This window comes from Cajanus cajan, chromosome 8 (assembly GCF_000230855.2).
Source record: "Cajanus cajan strain Asha chromosome 8, NIPB_CcT2T_4, whole genome shotgun sequence".
Lineage (NCBI taxonomy): Eukaryota > Viridiplantae > Streptophyta > Magnoliopsida > Fabales > Fabaceae > Cajanus > Cajanus cajan.
Genome location: NC_138524.1, coordinates 28,760,674 through 28,779,530, shown reverse-complemented (window position 1 = coordinate 28,779,530; position 18,857 = coordinate 28,760,674). Strand labels below are relative to the sequence as shown.

Here is an 18,857-nt window from a genome sequence, read left to right as displayed (position 1 = left end):
TGGCCCTCCATCAAACCTTTAGGCTTTTAAAAACAAAACGAGAGCCAAGTTTTCATTATACATCCTTCTGAAACCTTAAGAACACCTATAGAGAATAATTTAAAAAAGGTCAATGGAAAGAGTGCAGGGTAGTAGATAAGGGTATGGGTAGTGCATTGTATTGTGGAATCGTCTCTCGAGGTAAGGGGAGTGAGATATCAAACCCATGGACATGTATAAGAGGTAGAAATAGTGAGGTGATCTCTAAGTCTCTTAGATTTTTTATTTAAATTCCATGAATCCTTATATTTGTAATTTGATATTGAAATTTTCTATTGTCTTATAATTTTGTAAATGAATCTTGGTTGAATTGATCAAGTGATGTGCTGGTTTGTTTAGAGATGAGGTTTATGTAATACATAGTTTTTAATCTAAAGTCGTGAATCTAAATAAATTGGTACACTCTATATGTTGTATGAATGATTTATAGTATTTTATTAAATGTTTGAGTGAAAGAGGCAAAAAAATGAATGGTTTTAGGTTTGGAGGACCTTGGATTGCACAACTCACAATTCTACAAAGTGCAAAATTTACAGTAGCATCAAGCGCACATTCATGGCACCGAGCCCAATAAAAGCAATTCGCTATGTTGGGTGAGAGGTATTTCGCCTAGTTCCACTTAATGTCATTTTGGCAAAAAAAAAAATGAACCTAGGCATGATTCCTATCACGTTGGATGAATTAGTTCCAAAGAAGTTCCTAACTTGTCAACATTGGGCGTAGGGGCATCCACACTGGACACAAATCAAGAAGAGAGATCTTAGACCTCTTCATGTTGAGAGGTGTGAGTAACATCACATCAACCATGATTCTAATATAGAGATCCTTGATCTCCATGTTTTAGGCACGAGTCTGACCTCACTAGGTGTGACACCCTTCTACCCAAAATAATTAAACAAAAGAATTTAAATAATTAAGAAAATAAATTAAAAACTTTTCATAAAAAAATAAATTTTCTAAGCATCAATATTCAATAAAAAGGTTCACAATATATTCCAACAATGTAGTAAACAACATATAAAATTAAAATAAGGCACAAACTACTTTTTTTAACAAAATCTCAACAATTAAATAAAAAAAATTATAGTCCAAATGAAATCCATTAAAATACTAAAAATTAATTCATTGTCCCGATGTCACACTAATCAAAGCAAGACCCCTTTTATCTCTCTCCCTTATCAACCATCAAGCATATCCTCTAATACCTGTACTAGTCCTGTAAGGGGCATTCAACCTAAACCCAAACACACAAACATAGGGAGTGAGACTACATTTTATCCGCACACATCATATACAAGATACAAAGGTAGGCACACACACAACTATAAGATCAATCACGTCTCATACACACATAAGCATCATTTCATACATCTACTATATTCATCTCTAAGCATCCATTCATCATTCGAACCGAGCAAGTCATATAGTATATCTCAATCTTAATTAAGACTCGTGCAATGCATGCTCCTAACTTTATATGCATGTAGTACCAATCTCCTCATCAGCATTGAGAATATAGAATAGCCCAAGAGTAATGGAATGGAACCATCCCATCGAATAGTGTAGGGATCACCCATCAATATTGATCTCTATGAACCACCTCAATTAGGGATGTCTATCAGAGTGTTGTTAAAGTGTTATAGGTAGCCATGATAGCCTTCAATTCCCATTAGAGGTTTCCCTACCATAACACTCCCTAGGGCATTGGTAGATGACCTATGATATTCCACCTACAAAAACTCACTATCCCATGAAACAAAGTATGAATGCATGGACTCAATACACTTAATACAAAAACACAATATGTATACTCAAATCCTCGAGTGCCAATCCACAACATTGGACTTATCCATCATATCTCATCACATTACTCATAGTAATTCAAGACATCATACATCTTGTTAGGTCAAAAGACAATCCTATATCCCCTTGGTCTAAAGTTTTGTTGTTAACAAACATAAAAGCTTTTATCAATAGTATATAGTTTTCCAAATGAGTATAAGACAAATTGTGACACCCTTTATGCCTCATGTTATAACATATAAATAATATGAAACTGAATAACCTCGATATAATAATTGAACTTAAAATCCATACAAGTAAAAAGGATCACATTGTTAACATAGTTAGACTCAATAGCAATAACAAAATTACAAAGGAATTAAAATAAAATTTTCAAACCAAATAACATGAAACAAATCTTAACTAGTCCTAATTACGTTTTGATGTCACATGTCATATCAAAGAAAAACCGATCATTGAAAACCAGGTCTCACCACCAACATTCTCAACATCATATTGATGATCACGTGCAACAGCACAATAACAAAACAACAAAAACAAAAGGAGTGAGAAACATCTTACTATGCCTCACAGTGCAGGAACACAAACAATGTCTTGAATATCATAGCTTGCCTTTTTGTTGTTGGTGATGTTGATGGGGTGAGGCTATATCCTATCAACAAAACCTAGTGTGAGCACAAGTGGTGATGGTTTGACAGAGAGATATAGTGGACGATGAGCCATTGGCTTTAGAACTTGAATGTAGGGATGCTCCCTACCATATGTAGGACAGTTGTTTATCAATATATCATGCAATATGGACATTCCTTTTTCGTCCAAGAAGTGTTGCTCTTTCTGGTCCAACACTAACTCGCCTGTAGAATCCATGAGTAGACTAGCTTGTAATAATTCAAAGATGTTTGGGATTCTATAAGGTGTAGCGTCCACTAAAATGAGGGATAAAAGTTTTCCAATAAAGTGAAAGAAATAATTCATGCATGTTTTAAAGAAAGATAAAGATTTGAAAAATAGGTCCTTTGATGAGACTTTTCAGACTTAAAATTGTGAATCAAATGAATTCGTAATAGAAGCTACTCAAGAGAAGATGTCCACCTTTGGGCATAACAAACTTGAAGAGAAGAAAGAAAATAAGGTTTTAAAACTTTAAGATTCATGTTGAATCCTTTTTTATGGGTCATGGAAGCTGCAATAATCATGGTCATGGCTTTGGCCAAAGAAGGAGAAAAAAAATTTGATTAACAAAATTTAGTTGAGATCATTATACTTCTTCTTATCAATACAACAATGAGCTTTGTAAAAAATAAAAAAAATAATGTTGGTAAAGTTGTTACAACTATTATAGAAAAAAGTCTTCCAAAAATGGATTGAGGCAATTGCAAGGATTCTTATTTCAAGTAATAAAATCAATGTTAAACTTGAAGATATTAAATTTGTTGATGTTCATCTACTTGAAAGTGATCCAACAAATAAGTATAACGGATGATAGAGATTAAAGCTTGAAATGATGAAGAAAAATATCACAGAAGAATGTTAGTAGTTGAAATTTTTCACTATCATAATTAAATATATTAAAATTTCTACAATTTTTTGTTTTACTTGTAAGTTTGATTAAAATTTACTTATGTAGAAAAAGCTACAAGAAAATGATATTTGTTTATTAGTTTAGTTATAATTTATTATTTGCTATACCCAATCAGGAGTTAATTAGTTTTAATATTTAAGCACTTTCAATATGTTCAAAACTAAGTTTATAACCCAATTATATTAAGTGAGTTTTTGCTCCATTTTGTGTGTGAAGTTACAAATTTTATAATCTCAACCTCTTATATTTTTCTTAGTTATACACCTAAGTTATTCTTGTTTGTTTTCAAGACATATAACTGAGTTTGTATATTTGTAAAGCATGGCAAGAAATAAAAATAGTAAAGGACAATGTAACCCAAGCACTCGGGCTATAGCATAGCAAAATTTGTTTATATTGTATCAACTTTAAATTGATCAATAGATAACATAACACCGGTTGATTAAAAGATGACAACCTCCCTGGGTGGCAATATGATGTGGACATAAAAGCCCAAATCCAAGAGGTCCATGATTAGAAGGCCCAAGTCCATGACGAAGAGTATAAAGATCAAGATCCAATTCAAATCTTAGGTGGGCCTATGACTAGAGGGATGCTTAAAAAAACCCAAGCGGCATTGTAGTACAAAGTGGCCCATTTTCTAGAGACTCAACAATCGGCTCAACACATGGAACAGGCTAGACTTATTACATGCATAGCTTGATTGGAGAACTAGGAGGCCAACAAGAAGATTTAGTTTTTATTTTATTATTCAGACTACATTTTTGTGAGTTTTTAGCTCTACTAGGGTTCTTCCTTGCATCAACTGATCTTATCAAGAATTCTCCAATTCTTGTGGCGATCTTTCTTGGCTTATCAAATAATCCTATTTGTGGCGCCTTCCTTATAATCGTTTGAGTTTTCATCATTTGGTACTCAGAGCCAGGTTCAGGAGGGTACTGTTCACGTGCACTGTTCATAATACTGTTCATCTGACTCTTCACGATTTTTGTTCACGCCACTGTTCACAATACTGTTCAAATTTTTTTTTCTGTTTCTTTCATTCTTGTTATTGTGCATCCACATATTGCTTTTAGTGATTCTCTTTCATTTTGGAACATAAATTCTGCCAAGAAAAAAGTTTGAAAAAAAAAATATATATATATATATACACACACACACAAATATATGGTAGTTGTTCTTCCTTAAAATTTGTGCACATTACCTATTTGATAAAATTCCTAAGTGTCAAGTGTCTTCCCTGTTCTTTGCTACTTGTCCTTTGTGGGTACTACAATTATGTTTTATTCCTTATGATTGCTACCCTTGAAGGTGATTCTTGATTATAGATTACTTGATTCTTGTAAGAACCTTAAGTCAGAGAATGAGCAGAAAAAAGCAAGAGTGAATATTTACACAAAGCCAAGTTGAGAGTGCAAACACGTGAGAAGAGTGGTAAGGTCCTATTATTTCACTTTTTTTTGGTTTTTGGTTCTTTAGTTGAACTATGACAAGAGCAGGTGGTGGTGGTCATCCTCATTTAGATGGAGCTCAAAGATTGTTACTTGAAGCTATGAATGTACAAATGCAAAGATTGATGACACAAAATAATCAAGAGCTCTATGAGAGGATTGAAGGAATTGAAAATCAACCAAATCAAGATGTCGAAGGTCCTAACCGAAACAAGGGAGGTAGAGGAGGTAATGGAGGACCTAGATAGAACAGACTTGAAGGAGTGAAGTTGAATGTTCCCCCATTCAAAGGTAGGAGTGATCCATATGCTATCTAGAGTGGGAGATGAAGATTGAACATGTGTTTTCATGCAATGACTATACTAAAGCACAAAAGGTCAAATTGGTAGCAGCTAAATTCTCAGACTATGCTCTCATTTGGTGGAACAAATATCAGAAGGAAATGCAAAGAGATGAGGAACGGGAAATAGATATACATGAGCTGAAATGAAGAGAGTCGTGAGGGAGAGATATGTGCCAACCAGTTATAGTAGAACTTTACGTTTAAAACTTCAAAAATTAACTCAAGGTAGCATGACTATTGAAGAATACTATAAAGAGATGGAGATGACATTGATGAGAGCCTACATAGAGGAAGAATATGAAGCAACAATGGTTCGTTTTCTGAATGGCCTAAACATTGATATTAGGGATGTTGTGGAATTGCAAGAATATGTGGAGATGGAAGATTTGTTGCACAAGGTTGTACAGGTTGAACAACAGCTCAAGAGAAAAGGTATAGCAAGGAAGAATTCTTCCAGTTCTTATAATCCAAACTGGAGGGATAGATCTAAGAAGAAAGGAGGAAATTCATTTAGTTCAGCAGTGACTCCTCCACAAGGGAAATCACCAACAAAGCTAAATACATCTGTTTTCCCACTAGAACTAGAAACATCAAATGCTTCAAATGCTTGGGAAGAGGACATATTGCTTCTGAATGCCCAACCAGGAGGATCATGATCATGAAGGAGGATGGGCAAATCACTAGTGAATCTATACCTGATGAAGAAGAAGTGGAGGAAAAGTTAGAAGAGGAAGCATTACAGGGTGATATACTAATGGTAAGGAGGTTGTTGGGAAGTCAGATACAACTACTTGAGCAAACCCAAAGGGAAAATATTTTCCACACTAGATGTTCCATCAAAGGTAAATTATGCTCTTTAATAGTTAATGGTGGAAGCTGTACTAATGTGGCTAGTTCCAAATTGGTATCTAAATTAAATTTGGGAACCAAACCACGTCCTAGGCCATACAAACTTCAATGGCTTAGTGAAGATAGAGAGATGAAAGTAACTCAGCAGGTTGAGGTATGCTTCTCAATTGGAAGGTATAATGATAAGGTGTTGTGTGATGTGGTTCCAATGGAGGCAAGTCATATCCTCCTAGGGAGGCCATGGCAATATGACACCAAAGCACTACATGATGGATTCACTAACAAGATTTCTTTCATGCACAATGACCAGAAAATTATTCTCAAACCATTATCTCCTAGAGATGTGTGAGAGGATAAAAAAATGAGAGAAAAAATAATGCAAGAGAAAAGAGAGAAAAGTGAAACACTTGAGAGAAAGAGTGAAACACCTATCAAAAGTAGAAAGAAGAAGAGTGATACACTTGAGGGAAAGAGTGAAACACTTGAGAGAAAAATGAGTTGTTTAGCAGAAGAGAGTGAGGTGAAAAGAATGTTTCTTGCTCACAAACCACTTTACTTGATGTAATGCAAAAATAATATTTTTGTTGCTGATAATTCAAATAAAATTGTTATTCCTCCTAGTGTTGAATTTCTTTTGCAAGAATATAAGGATGTGTTTCCAAAGGAGTTACTAAATGGACTGCCACCTTTGAGGGGAATTAAACACCATATTGATCTCATTCCAAGAGTGTCATTGCCCAACCGACTAGTATATATAAGTAATCCCCAAGAGACCAAAGAGATCCAAAGGCAAGTCGAAAAATTGATGAGCAAAGGATGGGTACAAGAGAGCATGAGCCCATGTGCAGTTCCAGTCATTTTAGTCCCTAAGAAGGATGGAACATAGAGGATGTGCACTAATTGTAAAGTCAACAACAACATCACAGTTAAGTATAGGCATCTTATTCCTAGGTTAGATGACTTATTGGATGAATTGCATGGTGCTTGTATTTTCTCTACAATTGACTTGAAAAGTGGGTACCATCAAATTAGGATTAGGGAAGGGGATGAATGGAAAACTGCCTTTAAAACTAAGTATGGTTTGTATGAGTGGCTAGTGATGCCCTTTGGGTTAACTAATGCTCCAAGCACTTTTATGAGATTGATGAACCATGTCTTAAAGGAATTTTTAGGCAAATGTGTTGTGGTGTACTTTGATGATATTCTGATATATAGCATTAACTTTGATTTGCATGTTGAACATTTAAGTGTTGTCATGAATGTGCTCAGAGAGGAAAAATAGTTTGCTAATATTGAAAAATGTACCTTTTGCACTGATCATGTTGTGTTCTTGGGATTTGTTGTGAGTTCTAAAGGGGTACAAGTTGATGAGGAAAAGATTAGAGTCATCCAAGAGTGGCCTACCCCTAAGAATGTGAGTGAAGTGAGAGGCTTTCATGGGTTAGCTACTTTCTATAGGAGGTTTGTTAAGGATTTTAGTACTTTGGCTGCACCTCTTAATGAAATAGTTAAAAAACATGTTGGGTTTAAATGGGGCGAAAAACAAGAAAATGCATTTTCTGAACTTAAGCACAAACTAACTAATGCCCCCATTCTTGCATTACCAAATTTTGCAAAATCTTTTGAAATTAAATGTGATGCATCTAATGTGGGTATTGAGGTTGTTTTGATGCAAGAAGGTCATCCAATTGCTTATTTTAGTGAGAAGTTGAATGGGACTGCCTTAAACTATCCCACCTATGATAAGGAATTATATGCCTTAGTGTGTGCTTTAAAAACTTGGCAACATTACCTTTTACCAAAAGAGTTTTTTATTCATAGTGATCATGAATCTCTCAAATACTTAAAGGGACAAAGTAAGCTGAACAAGAGGCATGTCAAATGGGTTGAGTTTTTAGAGCAATTTCCCTATGTCATAAAACATAAAAAAAGGAAAGGGAACATTATAACTAATGCATTATCTAGAAGGCATGCATTATTGTCCACTCTTGAAACTAAAATTTGTGGACTTGAGCCTTTAAAAGAAATGTATTTGCATGATGTGGATTTTGCTGAAATTTTTGCTACATGTGAAAAGTTTTCTAAAAATGGTTACTGTAGGAATAATGGTTTCTTATTTAAAGCAAATAGATTATGTGTGCCTAAGTGTTCCATAAGAGAATTACTTGTTAGTGAATCACATGAGGGGGGTTTAATGGGTCATTTTGGAGTGCAAAAGACTTTAGAAATTTTACAAGAACATTTCTATTGGCCCCATATGAAGCGTGATGTTCAAAAATTTTGTGATCATTGCATTGTTTGTAAAAAGGCCAAGTCAAAAGTTAAACCACATGGTTTGTATACCCTTTTGTTTGTTCCTAATTTTCCATGGACTAACATATCTATGGATTTTTTTTTGGGACTGCCTAGAACCAAAAGTGGCAAGGATTCTATTTTTGTGGTTGTTGACAGGTTCTCCAAAATGGCACATTTCATACCATGCAAAAAGGTTAATGCTTGCCATGTAGCAAACATGTTTTTCAAGGAAGCTGTGCAACTCCATGGACTGCCCACAAGCATTGTAAGTGATAGGGATACCAAGTTCTTAAGTCATTTTTGGAGAACATTGTGGGGTAAGCTAGGTACTAAATTACTTTTCTCTACTACTTTTCACCCACAAACTGATGGGCAAACAGAGGTAGTCAATAGAACTTTAGGTTCTTTGCTTAGGAATGTTTTAAAGAAAAATCTTAAGTCTTAGGAAGCATGTTTGCCACATGTAGAGTTTGCATATAATAGGGTTATTCATAGCACAACTAAATGTTCACCATTTGAAATTGTGTATGGATTTAATCCTCTTATACCACTTGATTTGTTACCTATGCCCAACATTACCGAATTTAAGCATAAGGATTGACAGGCTAAGGCTGAATATGTGAAGAAGTTGCATGAGCATGTGAAAGCTCAAATTGAAAAGAAAATTGAGAGTTATGCCAAGCAAGCCAACAAAGGAAGAAAGAAAGCTATTTTTGAACTTGGTGATTAGGTGTGGGTACACTTGAGAAAAGAAAGGTTTCCTGAACAAAAGAAGTTAAAGCTTCAACCTAGAGGAGACGGGTCATTCCAAGTCCTAGAGAAGATCAATGATAATGCTTACAAGATCGATCTATTAGGTGAGTATGGTGTAAGTTCTTTTAATGTTGCTTATTTGACTCATTTTGATGCAAGAGATGAATTCATAGCTTTGAGGACAAATACTACCCAAGAAGGAGAGAATGATGTGGACATAAAAGCCCAAACCCAAGAGGCCCATGATCAGTAGGCCCAAGTCCATGATGAAGAGGATAAAATCAAGATCCAATTCAAATCTTAGGTGGGCCTATAACTAGAAGGATGCTTAAAAGAACCCAAGAGGCATTACAACACAAAGTGACCCATTTGCTAAAGACCCAACAATCGGCTCAACACATGGAAGAGGCTAGACTTATTACATGCATAGCTTGTTTGGAGAGCTAGGAGGCCAACAGGAAGATTTAGTTTTTATTTTATTATTCAGACTACATTTTTGTGAGCTTTTAGCTATGTTAGGGTTCTTCCATTATCAAGAATTCTCCAATTCTTGTGGCGATATTTCTTGGCTTATCAAATAATCCTATTTGTGGCGCCTTCCTTATAACCATGAGTTTTCATCACAGTATAAATCATGAGAAAGAAAAGGATCCAACAAAATCAATGCCAAAACCAACAATATTGGGCAGGAAGAATGCAAAGAAGCATAAATATAAAAATAGCAACCGAAGGAGTTGCTGGCAATTCACTTGCAAGTCTCCAAATAATGGTTCTGTAAGCTAAAGTACGCATTTGAAAAAATCCATTCTTCAAACCAAAAATATTAGTGCTACAATCCTATATAGGTAAAAGAGGGAATTTCTTGAAGTTGATAAATCTAGTATTTTATGACCATGATGTCGACATGCCATACTGATTTGATGAGAAGTGTAGGAAGGGAAATGACTCAGTTCATGTAGGGCTTAATATCATTATTTTGGCATCAATCAATCTTATCACCAATCACCCTCAACATCCAAAAATGAAATATTAACAGAAATTGATATTGAAAGAATAAGAAGAAACAACTCTTCACATCTTAAACAAAATGTAGATTTAGAATTTAATGCAAGTCACAAAATGATAATCGAAGTAATAGGTGGAATATGACATCTGAGAAGCAATTTGGGGATGCACACTTCACAGCTGCATTGATGCACATTTAAGCAATTTTGTTGAGAATTCCAGAGAGCACGAATTATAATGCACTATTTTATATAGACGATGAAGCAATGTTGGGAATGAGTGTGGGTAAGTGTTTAATGTATGGCCGAAGTAGTAATACCATAAACGTGCCGAAATGATACATTTAGGGATGGTTGGCAGTGTGGCTAATACCCTAAATTTTGAAGCAACTACAAAATATGATTATAAGATATAATATTATAATATAAACTAAATTCAAGGTAGTAGTGATACATAACAATATTTTTCAAACTATATGTTACCAATTTTTTTCAACTATTTGCATGTTACATACACTTCATCCTTAGTCTTGATATAGAACTATGTGCTCTGACAAGTCAAAGGAATGTATTGTGTACAAAGACTGACCACATTGATGAAGTAATCAACAGGTAGATAACAGGATCCCTTCCGGAGGATTTGGGCACGTGACACTCAACCCCATTTTTGAACCTAATGATATTGTAACCAGCTCCATTTTTCTGCCAATAAACACAAATTTCAAATCTATTTGGAAACACTAACCCAGGTATTTTAATGCAATGTTAACCACTAAATTTGAGTTTGAATGTAACCAAAGCCACCATGTTCAATGTTATGATACCTGCTATGTAGCTCTAGCCTTGATCAATCCCTTAACATGCAGTTTCAGCTTTCAAGCAGAATGGTGAAAGTTGCAACTTCCCTATATCTAAATTGTTAAAATCAGCTTAAACTAATTAGGTACTCTAGAAGTACAAAGCAGCAGAGCAATTTTACAAATAATATACTTCCAGCATCAAAGTCCAGCTGATCAAAAGAAGACTTAACCACATTGGTGTATATATGAACACCTGAGAATTTACCTCGCTTCCCAATTTTCAGCAATACCGCACGTTTCATGTAGCAGTAGTGAACCTTCCCATTATCCGAATGCCTCACTAAGCATGTCCCCAAGTACCAAATTTCCAGTTTCATCATTTCAAATTTGGTAATCTTGTGCATAACCATAGTAGTTTCCATTTAGTTCACAAGAACTTCATCAAGTCAACATCACTCATCAATTACAATGAGAGTCATTTATCCACCAAGACCAAGAAACAATAACTTACCAAATGTCTTGCAGCACAACGATAATAGTCTCCCTTTCCATGATAGTCATGGCAATCATCAATCACAAGACCCACGGATCAGTGACTTCACTCCAACAAAGGCCCCTCCAACAATCACCACACAATCAAGGCACAAACCGTGCCAATCTAATCCTCAACTTAACCTTCCTCGCTTCATTTGTAAACCCAATACTCTGAAGCCCATCAATAACCGCCCGCTGAGTGGCCCTCAACACCTGATACCCACATTTCAAACACGAAACCAAAACTTTCGAGGCGCAAAGGAATCGTCTCGCCCTGCAAAGGTTGTGCACCAAGATGGTATAAGAAAACGAATCCTTAACCTCCATCATCTCAAACAACTTCACAGCATGATCAATATGCCCAGCCTTCCCCAACCCATCAAGCATACAGTTAAACGCAACCAAATTATACCCAAACCCTAAACCATTCATATAGCTCAAATGCCTCTCAGCCCCAGCAAAATCCCCAGCCTTACACAACCCATCAATGATAATAGTATGCGTGTACTTATCACACACCAAACCCTCCTCCTCTATCTCCTCCACCACCTTCAACGCCTCATCCAGCTTCCCCTGCCTGCAATAAAGGTTAATCAAAGTGTTATACGCCACCAGATCCGGCCTCACGCCGGAACCCACCATAATCTCAATAATCTCATTCGCCTCACGCATACTACCGGTCTTAATCAACGCCGCGATCACCGTGCAGTACGCGAATCCATCGAACGTAAACCCTAAATCCCTCATCTCCGACAGAATCTCCAACCCCTGCTCGAAATTCCCGCACCTGAAGCAGCACTTCATCACGGTGGTGTAGGTAACCGCGTTCGGCGCGAGTCCCAAATCGGCGAACTCCCTCAGCACGTCGCCCGCGGCCTTCAGCCGCTTCGCCCGGCAGAGGCCGTTGATGAGCGCATTGTAAGTCAGAACCTGCGGCGCGACGCCGAGCCGCCGCAGGTTCCGGAAGAGGCTCAGCGCGTGCGCGACGTAGCCGTTCCGGCAGAGGCCGTTGATCATGACGTTGCATGTGGCGGCGCTGGCCGCGCCGCGGAGCGCGACGTCCCTGAAGACGCGGTTCGCCTCGTCGGGCTTGCCGAGCTTGAACAGGCAGTGCATGAGGATGTTGTAGCTCCGCGTGTCAGGGGCAACGCCGCGCGCGAGCATTTTGTCGAACAGGTCGAGGGACTTGGAGAGCAGGCACTGGCGGACGGCGCCGGAGATCAGGGAGTTGTACGAAACGACGTCGGGGGGGATCCCGGCGGCGCGCATCCGCGCGAGGACGGAGTGAGCGGCGTCGACGGAGGAGAAACGGCAGTACGCGGCGATTAGGGTGTTGTAGGTGACGGCGTCGGGGAGCACGCCGAGTTTTATGGCGTCGATTATCGCGGACTCGGCTTTCGGCAACTGCTTCGCTTTGCAGAGAGAGGATAGGGTTATGTTCAGGAGCTTGGTCGATAGTGCTGAAGAGTGTGGGCCGCAAAACGGCATCGTTTTGGAGCTCGCGAGGGGAGTGAGAAGCGAATGGAGAGAGTGTGCGGGTGTTGATTGTGGTGCGGACAAGGTTGAAAGTGGAAAGACGCGGCAGCATGGTTCGAACAAGAGAAGCATAGAAGAAGGAGGAGGAGGAGAAGCCAGAAGAATGGGGAGGTTTTGGGGGCTTTGAATTGGACCAGTTAAATTGGCGCCCAGTACTCCAGATTTTGATGTGGTCCAATTTATGAAAGTAAATATCTCTTATAATTGTATTAAAAAATTTAAATTTAATTATTAAAATTTAATATAAAATATGAATTATAAAATAAAATAAATTTAAGTTGACTTACTCTTTAAATAAATATTTTTTTTTTTATATATATAATTTTTTAAGAAATTAAATTTATATAGATTTCCAATTGTTATGAACATGTTTGATACAAGTTAGAAGTATTCTTTTTAGAACTTCTTTAATAAAAATAAAATATAAAATATTTTTTAATAATGAAACTCTAAAAAGTGTTTCCAAATTTGTATTCAAACAAGTTTTATGTTTAGTGTTTACTTTTCATATGACTAATACATTTGCAAAAAGAAAGCCAAAATAGAAAAACAAAATATTGTTTTCAATGTTTTCCAATAAAATGAAAATGTTGTGACATAAACCATAATTTTAAAAAATTATTCCCAGAAAACCCTTACAATTAAATAGTATTGGTGTAATAGCCCGAACACACCAGAATGAGGAGATTCAAAAATTTATACAAGTGCTAGATTGTGCAATTGAAAAGGATTTAAAGAAATTAATTTGTACTAACTATATTAACAAGATACATTTACATACTTTTTGTTAAAGCATCACTTAAGAACCTTATAGTTAAGCATATTTGACTTAGAGTAATTTATGAATAGTAACTTTTTAGGATGTTTCCCACAAACTGTGTGAGTGAGGACAAAATATGTTGAAAAGTCTTTGTACTGGTTTGTGGGATTCTATAAGTAATTGGGCACTTAGAAAAGTGTTTCTAAATTTGTATTCAAACAAGTTTTATGGTGTTTACTTTTCATATGACTAATACTTTTAAATAGTGTCCCTTGATTCTTAAGTAACAATTATCTTTATTTGTTGTCCTCTTCATTTCTATCATTATTAGTCTTGAGAAAATAAATGTCACTCTTTTTAAAGTGTGTATCATCTTCATTTTTTTCATAGGTTTAGGAAATAAAAGAAATGGACACAAAAAGAAGTGGAAAATATCCAAATTCCTAATTTTCCTTTTGTTTTATTATTACGAAAGGATAACCTTAAGTATTTGACTATTAATTTATTCCAACATCACAAATTGTTAGGGCGAGAAATACTAGGAATACAATTTTTAACACTCTATTTAATTAGTCAAAATTTATTAAAAAAATATAAAAAAATTAATAGGCCTCATACCCTATCAAATGACTGCCTATCTCTTGATTTTGGGATTTTCAATAAATTTTAACTACTAAGAACGTGTGTTAAGAAGTGTGTCAAAGAGTGTGTTGCTAGCACTCCCCTTTGTGACACCATTACTACCCCAACACATATATTGTAATAATAAAACTAACAAATAAATTTTCATCGTCAGTAAAAGGGTTCACATAAAAACCTTCATAAATATTCCTCAATATCCAAGATAATTAGAAATAAATAAATTAGAAAATGAAACATAAGAGTTTACAAATTGTTTTCAAAAGACAAGGTACAACTCCAAATCCATATAAAAATTCATGTCCTAAAAATCCTCTGCCCCATGTTAATTGATGTTTCAAATATGTAACCTAAGAAATTTATTTACGGGTGAAGTTATCTACGAAAATTTCCGTAGATAAGTTACCTACGGATATTTCCGTAGATAACTTATCTACAGAAAAATCCATAGATAAATTATCTATGGAAATTTCCATAGATAACTTATCTACAGAAATTTCTGTAGATAACTTATCTAATAACAATTTTAAAAATATTTATTTTAAAATATTATAATGAATTAACTAAATTTTAAAATATATTTTAATCAAAAATATATTTTTTGGTCGATACGGTGACTAAAAGTATTATAATAAATAATTAAATTTTAAAAAAATTAAATCTTATAATGATTATTTTTTTAATGATGCTAAATTAAATATTTTAATTATTTTACAATAAATTAAAATGAAACGATAATAAAATATGTTAATTGATATTTCAAATAAAATATTTTACCTACGAAATTTATCTATGGGTGAAGTTATCTACGAAAATTTTCGTAGATAAGTTATCTACGGAAATTTCCGTAGATAAGATATCTACGGAAATTTTCGTAGATAACTTATCTACGAAAATTTTCGTAGATAATTTATCTACGAAAAAATCCGTAGATAAGTTACCTACGGAAAAATCCGTAGATATACCTTCGAAAAAATCCGTAGATAAGTTACCTACGGATTTTTCCAAAGATAACTTATCTAATAACAATTTTAAAAATATTTATTTTAAAATATATTTTAACCAAAAATATATTTTTTGGTCGATACGGTGACTAAAAGTATTATAATAAATAATTAAATTTTAAAAAAATTAAATCTTATAATGATTATTTTTTTAATGATGCTAAATTAAATATTTTAATTATTTTACAATAAATTAAAATGAAACGATAATAAAATATGTTAATTGATATTTCAAATAAAATGTTTTACCTACGAAATTTATCTATTGGTGAAGTTATCTACGGAAATTTTCGTAGATGTTATCTATGGAAATTTCCGTAGATAACTTATCTACGGAAATTTCCGTAGATAACTTATCTACGGAAAAATCCGTAGATAAGTTACCTACGGAAAAATCCGTAGATAAGTTACCTACGAATTTTTCCATAGATAACTTATCTAATAACAATTTTAAAAATATTTATTTTAAAATATTATAATGAATTAACTAAATTTTAAAATATATTTTAACCAAAAATATATTTTTTGGTCGATACGGTGACTAAAAGTATTATAATAAATAATTAAATTTTAAAAAAATTAAATCTTATAATGATTATTTTTTTAATGATGTTAAATTAAATATTTTAATTATTTTACAATAAATTAAAATGAAACGATAATGAAATATGTTAATTGATATTTCTAATAAAATGTTTTATCTACGAAATTTATCTATGGGTGAAGTTATCTACGGAAATTTTCGTAGATAAGTTATCTACGGAAATTTCCGTAGATAACTTATCTAATAACAATTTTAAAAATATTTATTTTAAAATATTATAATGAATTAACTAAATTTTAAAATATATTTTAATCAAAAATATATTTTTTGGTCGATACGGTGACTAAAAGTATTATAATAATTAAATTTTAAAAAAATTAAATCTTTTAATGATTATTTTTTTAATGATGCTAAATTAAATATTTTAATTATTTTACAATAAATTAAAATGAAACGATAATAAAAAATGTTAATTGATATTTCAAATAAAATGTTTTACCTATGAAATTTATCTATGGGTGAAGTTATCTACGGAAATTTCCGTAGATAACTAAATATTATCTACGGAAATAATTTCGTAGGTAATATTCCGTAGATAACTAAAAATTATCTACGGAAAAAATTCCGTAGATAATATTCCGTAGATAACTAAACATTATCTACGGAAAAAATTCCGTAGATAATATTCCGTAGATAATAATCATTTTTCTTGTAGTGATACCCACAATTCAACCGTTGGCATTCTAGATGCCACTCATAGCCGGATCTTCCTTACCTAAAACATCCACAATTGCACGGTGAGAAAAGAAAATATCTATATGTAAAGCACATAAGGAAAACACAACATATCATCTCATTATAAAATATTCATAAACATTTCAATATATCATAACTCTATCAATCATGCATCATCACCACGTCACAATTCGCAATCACACCAATTTTCACAAATCTTGCAATTAACCTTATGCCAAGGTCACGCCTGTAGCTTCTCTTGCCCAAGGTCGTGCCACCCCCGACATAAGTATTAATTGTCTCACACATCCCACCCTATGCCAAGGTCACGCCTGTAGCATCTCTTGCCCAAGGTCGTGTCACCCCCGACATAAGCATGAGAAATCACACATCCTACACTATGCCAAGGTCACGCCTGTAGCATCTCTTGCCCAAGGTTGTGCCACCCCCAACATAAGCATGAGGAATCACCCATCTCATCCTATGCCAAGGTCATGCCTGTAGCATCTCTTGCCCAAGGTCGTGCCACCCCTGGTCATAATGTGAGGAACCAAAATCACATAACAATCACAATCGTCACAAAATCTTACTATGTCAAGGTCACGCTACCCTTCAGCCTACCTGACATAACGTTATGCCAAGGTCACACTACCCTTTTAGCTGCCTAGGGTCGTGCTCACCCCTGACATAACACTGTGCCAAGGTCACGCTACCCTTTTACCAGCCTAGGGTCATGCTCACCCCTGGTCATCAGTATGAGGATCCACAATCACATCTCATTCACATTCCACACATCTCATTTCATAACTCAAATTCCATATTACATACAGATAAGTCCACACAATACAATGATTCACATACCCATCAAGCAATTCACCATGAATACACATCTATAACAATAATATTTATAAATTAATAAAAACCCAATTAATCACCAATGGAAGATGATGAGGATCTGATAACTGATTGTTTCGAGAGTGGCTTCGATGATTCTCTGGAGGATATCTGTGGGATAGTATCAATTCTGCCTTCTGAGTATGCTGGGGCTATGGAATCTGTTAATGAGCAGGAGGATATCCATCGAGAAGATTTTTTCGATGATCCCAACTATAAGTCTAAGATTGTGTGGGTTAATCAAATTTCGAGGGTTATTCCCAAATTTAACTCAGCTGTGTTTGATTCTCCCACTGAAGAGATGAAGGGTCACCTTAAGCCATTGTTGTTAACCTTGATGATCGAAGGGCATGAGGTAAATAAGGTTTTAGTTGATGGAGGAGCAGCTGTGAACATACTTCCGAGGACTATGCTGAAAAGGTTTGGGAAGTCCACGACTGATTTAAAGCCCCATAATATACTTATCTCAGATTACGCAGGAAAGTCATCACACCCTGAGGGCATAATTTTGCTCGATGTTTAGATCGGAAGCGTGAAAAGAACTACTATGTTCATAGTAACCCCATCGAAGGCAAATTTTAATGTCTTTTTAGGACGTGAATGGATTCATGGGGTAGGAGCTGTCCCTTCAACTGTTCACCAAAAGATTTTCTTTTGGAATGATGATGAAGGTTTGGAAGTGCTCGATACGGATCAAAAAGAATATGAGCTAGGTATGTACTTCGCAGATCAACAATTAACTACATTTGCGAAAACAAAGCCTTTCGATGCCCACAATGCTGGTGTTATGGATGAAGAAGAAGGTGTTAAGAAAATATTTTGCTGGGATGTGAAAAGAGGTTTTGTGATTCGAGCCGAGAAAGATTCGGCTCCAGTTGAAGAATGAAGGATCAGGATCCTTATTCGAGCTTTTTAGCTCGAATGTCGGCCTACATGGCCGATCGAACGACCAACATGGCCGAGGACAAGGAGGTAATGTCGAACGAATCCAGAAATAATGAAAATAGGACGGCCACTGTGGCCGAAGAAAAACAAAAAACAAAGAAAAATTGAAAGGACCAAGAGGTCGAAAAGAAAAAAGATAATCAAAAAACAGAAAAAGACAGAATGGATCAAGAGGTCGAGACTTCGAAATAAAAGAGTCAGAGCTCAAGTTAGATTGTATTTTCGACGATTCGCCATTGGGATTCGAAAGGGAGACCAATGAAGAACATAAGTTAGAATCTCAAGACCCACTCGAAGAAATTAATTTGGGAATTGTCGAAAATAGAAAGGTTACTTATGTTAGAAAA

General features: G+C 35.0%; 1 protein-coding gene across 1 annotated transcript; it reads right to left on the bottom strand.

Annotated features, from left to right (window-relative positions):
• Positions 1 to 10,943: 10,943 nt before the first annotated feature.
• LOC109815608 (uncharacterized) lies at positions 10,944 to 13,168 on the bottom strand. Its single transcript, XM_083062312.1, has 2 exons — positions 11,185 to 13,168; positions 10,944 to 11,030 (listed from the first exon to the last, which is right to left on the bottom strand). The coding sequence occupies exon 1, from the start codon at positions 13,059 to 13,061 to the stop codon at positions 11,556 to 11,558; it is 1,506 nt and encodes a 501-aa protein (XP_082918438.1). The 5' UTR covers positions 13,062 to 13,168; the 3' UTR covers positions 10,944 to 11,030; positions 11,185 to 11,555.
• Positions 13,169 to 18,857: the final 5,689 nt, after the last annotated feature.

Excerpts from the sequence above, each read along its gene's own strand:
- LOC109815608 (XM_083062312.1), bottom strand. The coding sequence starts at position 13,061 with ATGCTTCTCTTGTTCGAACCATGCTGCCGCGTCTTTCCACTTTCAACC.